The sequence below is a fragment of the Terrapene carolina genome, unplaced genomic scaffold (genome assembly GCF_002925995.2).
Source record: "Terrapene carolina triunguis isolate 2854851 unplaced genomic scaffold, T_m_triunguis-2.0 Scaffold236, whole genome shotgun sequence".
Taxonomy (NCBI): Eukaryota; Metazoa; Chordata; order Testudines; family Emydidae; genus Terrapene; species Terrapene triunguis.
In genome coordinates, this window is record NW_020664587.1 from 6,452,466 (window position 1) to 6,458,866 (window position 6,401).

Here is a 6,401-nt window from a genome sequence, read left to right on the forward strand (position 1 = left end):
AGACCCCGCTCCCTTCTGAGAGCTGGGAACACAACCCAGGAGTCCTGCTCTTCCATTTCCTCCTGTAACCACTGGACCACATCCCCATTCCCAGGCTTTGTGTGAAGTCAAAAGCAGGGCCCCGTCCTGCCCCTCCACCCCCCACATGGACACTCATTCCAGTATAAGAGGGGCCTTTTTCCAGTTGAGCTTATGCCGCTTTGGAAGTGGTTTAAACTTACCGGAATAAGACGCATGGGGAGTTATCCGGGTGTAACTACAGTGGTTTAACTACCCTTCTACCAGTGTAGACAAGCCCCAAAATACCAATGGCGAGCGGGACGGGGGGCAGTTCAGGGCCGCTGGATGACTAGGAAAAGCACAATGTCCTGGGAAACATCCCCTCCATATCCCTGACCAGGACTTCGGAAGAACCAAAGAGACCGTCACCAGTCCAGAAAATATTGTGCCCAGGTTTTACACCGCACCCAATGGATACTCATGCAGATCCTTGTCAATCAAGGGCCAGCCAATAGCCTGGAGCCTCCCGCGTTAAGGAGGGTGCCTACCTGCGCATTTGGTCCTGCTTATGAGGGGCGGCCCCGGCTTGCCAGTCCCTCCGTCCCCCGGCCGCGTGAGCAGCACGCTGATCTCGTACTCCGTGTCGGGATCCAGGTGCCACAGCTTGTAGGTCTGCATGTTGACGGCGTGGACCTCCGACCAGGGCCCCGAGGTCATGCGGTACTCGATCTCCTTGCGCACAATGGGGCCGTCGCCGATGATGGAGTTGGTGTTGAGCTGGATGATCAGGTAGGTGGAGCCTGCTCGGAGCAGCTGGGGGGGAGCGATGGGCGTGGGGGGCTCTGGAGAAAGATAAAGCGGGGAGGGGGTGAATGGAACGTTCCCCTTCTGCTTTACTGATGCTTGTACCCTGGAGAGCCACTGCACAGCTAGTGGTTTGAAGTGCTGTCCTAGGACTCAGGAAACCCAGGTGCAGTTCCCTGATCTACCACCAACTCCCTGTGTGTCCTTGATACAACCACTTAGCCTCGCCGTGCCTCAGTGCCCCATTTGTAACAAGGGGATAATAATCATTTCTCCCACCTTCAGTCTGTCTCATCTATTCAGACTGGAAGCTCTTTGGACCAAGAAGCACCTACTGCCATGTGTGTACCCAAGCACAACGGGGAGCTGATCTCTAGTGCTGCCGGAACACAAAGAGGGACTAAATTAACATTCAGACTTTCTTCTTTACCATTTAGCTCAAAGGACCCTGGCATAATAAGGATGCCGGCTCCAATTCGGTTCTAAGAGCAGCCGCTCTGCCTTCACTCCGGATTCACCCTGTTGTAAACAAGAGCAGAACCTGGCCCATTGCTAGCAATCCTGATGGTTGCAAATTTCTCCTCGTAGGCAAGTCTACTCCGTCATCGTCTTTGGTGCGTGGCAGCAGTGTGAGATCAGGGGATTTATACTGCTGGAACCGAGAGCACAATTCAGTCCTGCACGCAGCAGCACTCTTTAGAATTCACACCTACAAATAAAGCAGTCACACACACACACACACACACACACACACACACACACACACACACACACACGCTCCTCCGAGGTTTAACAGCACAGGCAGCAGCAAGGTCTCATGTGACCAGAACTTCATTGTGTTTTTTTTACAAAATATGCTTCCAAGCAGTTGCCATGGAGCTGTGAAATTCTGTCATCAATAATTAACACTTCGCCACAACCGTCAAAATAAACGAACCCAGTACATTTGGAGGATGCATTCTTCTGCCTCCTTTTTAATTGTCTGCGTTCGCTGACTCGCAAAAGCCAGTCAGTGAGACTTAGTGAGGTCCCACTGTGCTAAGCAAAAAACTCCTTCCTCCCACTGGGTATTGAGAGATGGCACAATTAGCCTGTGGAACCTCTTGCTACTACATAGCATTGAGGCAGGATTTGAAAAGGGACTGGACCTGTATCCAGATAGCAAGGCAATCAGTTATAATAATTGGGGGTCTATCAAATTCACACCCATGAAAATCGCATCATGGACTATGAAATATGGTCTCCCCCATTAAATATGGTCCCCGGCCACCCAGCTCTGAAAGCAGAGTGGAGAACGGCATGGTATTGCCACCCTTGATTCTGTGCTGCTGCTGGCGGCAGCGCTGCCTTCAGAGCTGGGCGCCAAGACAGCAGCTGCTGCTCTCCCGCCGCCAGCTTCAGGCAACGCCAGCAGCAGTGGAGAAGTAAGGATGGCAATACCACAAGCCGCCTACAATAAAATCACACATTTTTCACAGGTTGGTCACAGCATACATAACATCCACTAAATTTGCTATGTATGCAGTGACCAACCCGCAAAAAAGGTGTGATTTCTCCGCGATTTAAGAAGACCCCTAATAATAATACAAATTTAACAAATAACTAAGAGTTCGTGCTTAAGGGCATAAGCTAACTCTACCTCTAGAGGTTAGGGGGGAAAACCTCAGGAAGCAGGTTATCGCACAACGGCCTACCGCAGGGTTTCTTGTACCTTCCTCTGAAGCAGCTGCTGCTGGCCAGCCACTGTCAGAGACAGGACACGGGGCTAGATAGATGTTGGGCCCGATTCAATCTGGCAGTTCCTAAGTCCTTACATCCCCCTTGATTTGTGTCGAGCTAACAGCACATGACGCAATACACAAGGCCACACAGTACTGGAGTGCACTGCTGAACAGCTGCAGCGCTCCACCCCAGAGGCAGACGCATGTCAGTGGTGGGTAGGGAGAAGAGATGCATATAACGTGTTCCAGTGCCCAGTCAAATCAAGGAAAGGCTCCTATTGACTTGACTGGGTTCATACAGCTCCAGCAGGTTGGGATCCTTCAGGGTGAAGCACTCTCTCACTCTACATCAGTGAGAAGCCCTGAGCAAAGGGAAGGTCATTAGCATAGAATTAGAATACAGTGGACCAAAATCAACCCCCTGGGAAGTTGTCAGCAAGACACCTCAGACCTGGTTTCAGAAGTGCCAAGTCCCACTGACTGCCCCTGGATTTGCAGGTGCTCGGTGCCTCGGAAAAGCAGGCCTTGAGCCCCGGGAAACGGAAGGGCCCAGTGTCAGCTGCCGCTTCTGAGAATGTTGGCTCGAGTTTGTGCCAAGCAGTCCGGGATGAATCCCAGAGAGAAGCAGGCAGGCCACGTCCACACTGCGAACAGGTCATGGTAACTCCCACAGGTTAGCTAACACCACGTCAGACATGATTGTGCCCTGCATGTAGACAAGGACAGTAATGTGGTGGCCATGGTTAACCCTGGCCGGGGAGCAGAGCGGAGGGTCCACCATAATCAGCGAATACCTTTTAAACGTGACTTGGCCTGTCACGTTTAGCATCATGTTAGTTAACGGCCTGAGTTCACATGACAGCTTTGTAACATGCTTTGTGACACGCTTTGAGTTCCTCCGCTCCAGGCCCCTCCTTGAGTGTCAGCGAGCGTCACCCTCACCTTTCACAATCAGCTCGGCAAAGTTGGAGACGCCGGAGCCCCGCACGGACTGGCTGACGCAGCGGTAAAGATCCTGCTCCCCCTTGGAGACCTCGTCCAGCTGGAAGGTAGCCAGGAACCGTCTATGGCTGATGTGCTTCACTGAGGCGGCTGGGGCGATGGCTCCGTTCTGCCTCTGCCGGCCAAAGAGAGAGGACGTTGGGGGGATCCGGCCCTCCTGTGCTTGCTCCCCACCGCTGCCCAGGCAGGAGGGGTGATCCCCTCTGGGTCTGACGGAGCATCCTGTTTCTCCCCACTGGCTTCTCCCTGAAAGCCTCGCCTGCTGAGCCATCCAGAGCCCTCTCAGGGCTGCTCCCTGCACAGCCACAGGGATCGCTGGGGAGCAGCTCGGGGCATCGCTCTGGGTGGGAGCGCGCTGCCGCACCCGAAGGAACAGCTGGGAGTGGCACTGCAGCACCACCAATGCGGTGTCCTGCAGGGGAAGGGGCGTGGGTATGGGCCTGGGACTATATCGGCCCACATCTCCCACTCCTTCCTGGGGGTCCAGTCCCGGTCGCAAAGGGCGCTTTGCCTGGGAGAGGGCGGCAGGCTGGGCCTCTGAGGAAGGGCTGGTTACGGGCGGGGGGCTCGCCCTCATCTGTAGTTTTTGATCTTCCAATGGGATTTCCATGGCAAATAGGGGGAGGGCCCCCCACCCCCGTCCCTCACTGTTCACTTCCTTCCCCCTCCCTGTGCTCCAGAGTGGAGCGTGCAGCCCTGCCCCCCGAGTGCTGAGCCAGTCACAGCCCCACAGCCTTCAGTCCAGGGCACCGTGCGGCAGTGAGGTGGGGAACAAGCCGACTCCATCTCAGGGAGTTCCGGGGGGGTGCGGTGGAGCCAGCAAAAGGCTCTACGCTGGCAGAGCAGACCTCCCCACCCCCACCCCTCAGTTACCTGCATGAGGAACCTCTCCGCCTCCAACGCCTTCCCGGCTGCCACGCACTGGAAGGTGGCGTTCTGCCCGGCGTTGACCTCCACGTCGCCCAGACGGGAGAAATGAGGCGCTTTGGCTGCCAGAACAGAGGGGTAAATAGTCACACAGGAATCCAGGCACTTGGGCTACTCTGCAGCCACCTGCCAGTACCTTCCCTCTCCCCAGCGAGCTCCCCAACGCACCCAGGAAACAAGGTGCTGGCTCCCAGGAGCACAAAGCCACACCAGGCTCTGGGTCTGCAGCTGGACTATGGCGACAGAGTGTGCTGCTTTCCTGCTCCAGGTTAATGGCTTTACCAGGACCTGGACCATTTAATAATCAATATTAATTAACTAAGGGCCTGAATCAAAGAACCCAATATTCAGATCCAAACTCTGTGGCTCCCTCCTCCACCATTTGGATAGGTTAGGAGTAATCAATGCTCATGCTTCAGGACTTCATTTCTTTTGGGGGGCAGGAAGGAATTTTCTCCCATAGCTGCAATGTGGCCCAAACAGCCAAGTGCTTTGTGGGAGGGACGGATGACCATCAGACACAGACTGCTGGACTCAATGGAGCGAGGTCTGCAGCCTGGATATACAAATCCTCACTGCTAATATTCTATGGTGCAACCACTCCAGAGTATACAAACCACAGCCGAAAGGGCCGTAGGGAAGGCAGCGTAGCCGTGGAAACTTAAGGCATGGAGGAGATTGCAGGGGACCCTGTGACATCATAAGCTCAGCTGCAAGTCGGGAGCCAGTACAGTCTGGTAGCCTTGAAATCCCACCTACCATGCAGGGGTTTCCCATTGGATGGCACTGATTCCCTGCAGAGCCCTCCCTCCCTGCAGGGACGGCACCAGGGCTGGGAGAAGCAGGGGGTGAACCCCCAACCCACACTGGAACTGTCTGGCTTTGCAGGGCCACCGTTTAGCGAGGGGGCCCAGGTGCACATTCCGCTCCATTGCCTCATCCTGTCTGCGAGGTGTTAGCTCTCTTCCCCAGTGGCCAGCCCCTGTTAACATGTCCCTTTCTCCTCACTGGAGCTGTCCCTTTTAAAGGGGACATGTCGGCCTGGCAATTAGCCTGCGTTCTCCCAGAAGGAGGAGCAGAGCTGGGGTTTGTGTCCCGTAGATGTAGAGTCTCATCAGGGGGAGATTCAGCCATTCCCCTGCAGTGTCAAGAGTCCCAATGCTGCCAGCTCCGGGGCTCAAGGCCTGGGGACTCCACAGTGAGATAAATATCTCAGCCTTGCTGATCACATCCGCCCCACTGGGCATCCACCCAGCACCCTGCCCAGCATCCATGGGGCTCAGTGTGACCAAGCAGCCCTGCCAGGCACTAGTCACTAGGCTGCTCTCCCACCTGGCGCTGCCCAGCGCTAGCCACTAGCCAGTGGTTCCCACCCCCTGAGGGTTCCTGCTTTTCTGGCTAGGAGGAGGCTGCCCACCCTCCTTGCTGACGCCCACCATGTCCCTTCCCCCGCGACAGCTGCTCCTGGAGCATCCCCCTTTGGCCCTGCTCCGACAGCGGGTCGTTAATGCTGGCGGGGCGGCAGCCAGTTCACAGAGTCCTGCCAAACGGCTCATTAGCGGGACACATCACTGGCAGCGTGAGGGCTCTGATGACAGCACGGCGGGCCGGGCCGCTGGCCCCTGTCAGGAAGGAGGCCGCAGCCAGGGAGCTGCGATACTCACAGCACGGATAATTCAAGAGCAAGATGTCATCCAAGCCGAGGTATCCTCTGCGCTCGCCAGAGATCACCGCCTCGAACAGGACCTGGGGGCAATCAGACACACCCCTGTCATTGAGGTGATCCACTGCCCCCGGCCATGGACAAGGTCACACTCGTAGGGGAAGGGCCTGGAGACGAGCGGAGTTGAGCCCAAGCCCGGGGGGGGGAGCAGCATCTTAATCCTGGAGCTGGCCTTATCTTAACAGGCTGATCCAAATCTCTGCAGCCGACTGCCCCGAACTCTG

At 55.9% G+C, this 6,401-nt stretch overlaps 1 protein-coding gene across 1 annotated transcript in view; it reads right to left on the minus strand.

Moving 5' to 3' along the window:
• Positions 1–6,401, minus strand: part of PTPRU (protein tyrosine phosphatase receptor type U) — a 267,462-nt gene that overhangs the window by 135,452 nt on the left and 125,609 nt on the right. The window contains exons 3-7 of the mRNA XM_026657076.2: positions 6,361–6,401; positions 6,119–6,222; positions 4,401–4,516; positions 3,468–3,642; positions 549–842 (exon numbers count right to left, since the gene is read on the minus strand). The exon at positions 6,361–6,401 is cut by the window's right edge and continues 212 nt beyond it. Coding sequence (XP_026512861.1) covers positions 549–842; positions 3,468–3,642; positions 4,401–4,516; positions 6,119–6,222; positions 6,361–6,401 — 730 coding nt within the window. The remainder of the gene's footprint in view (positions 1–548; positions 843–3,467; positions 3,643–4,400; positions 4,517–6,118; positions 6,223–6,360) is intronic.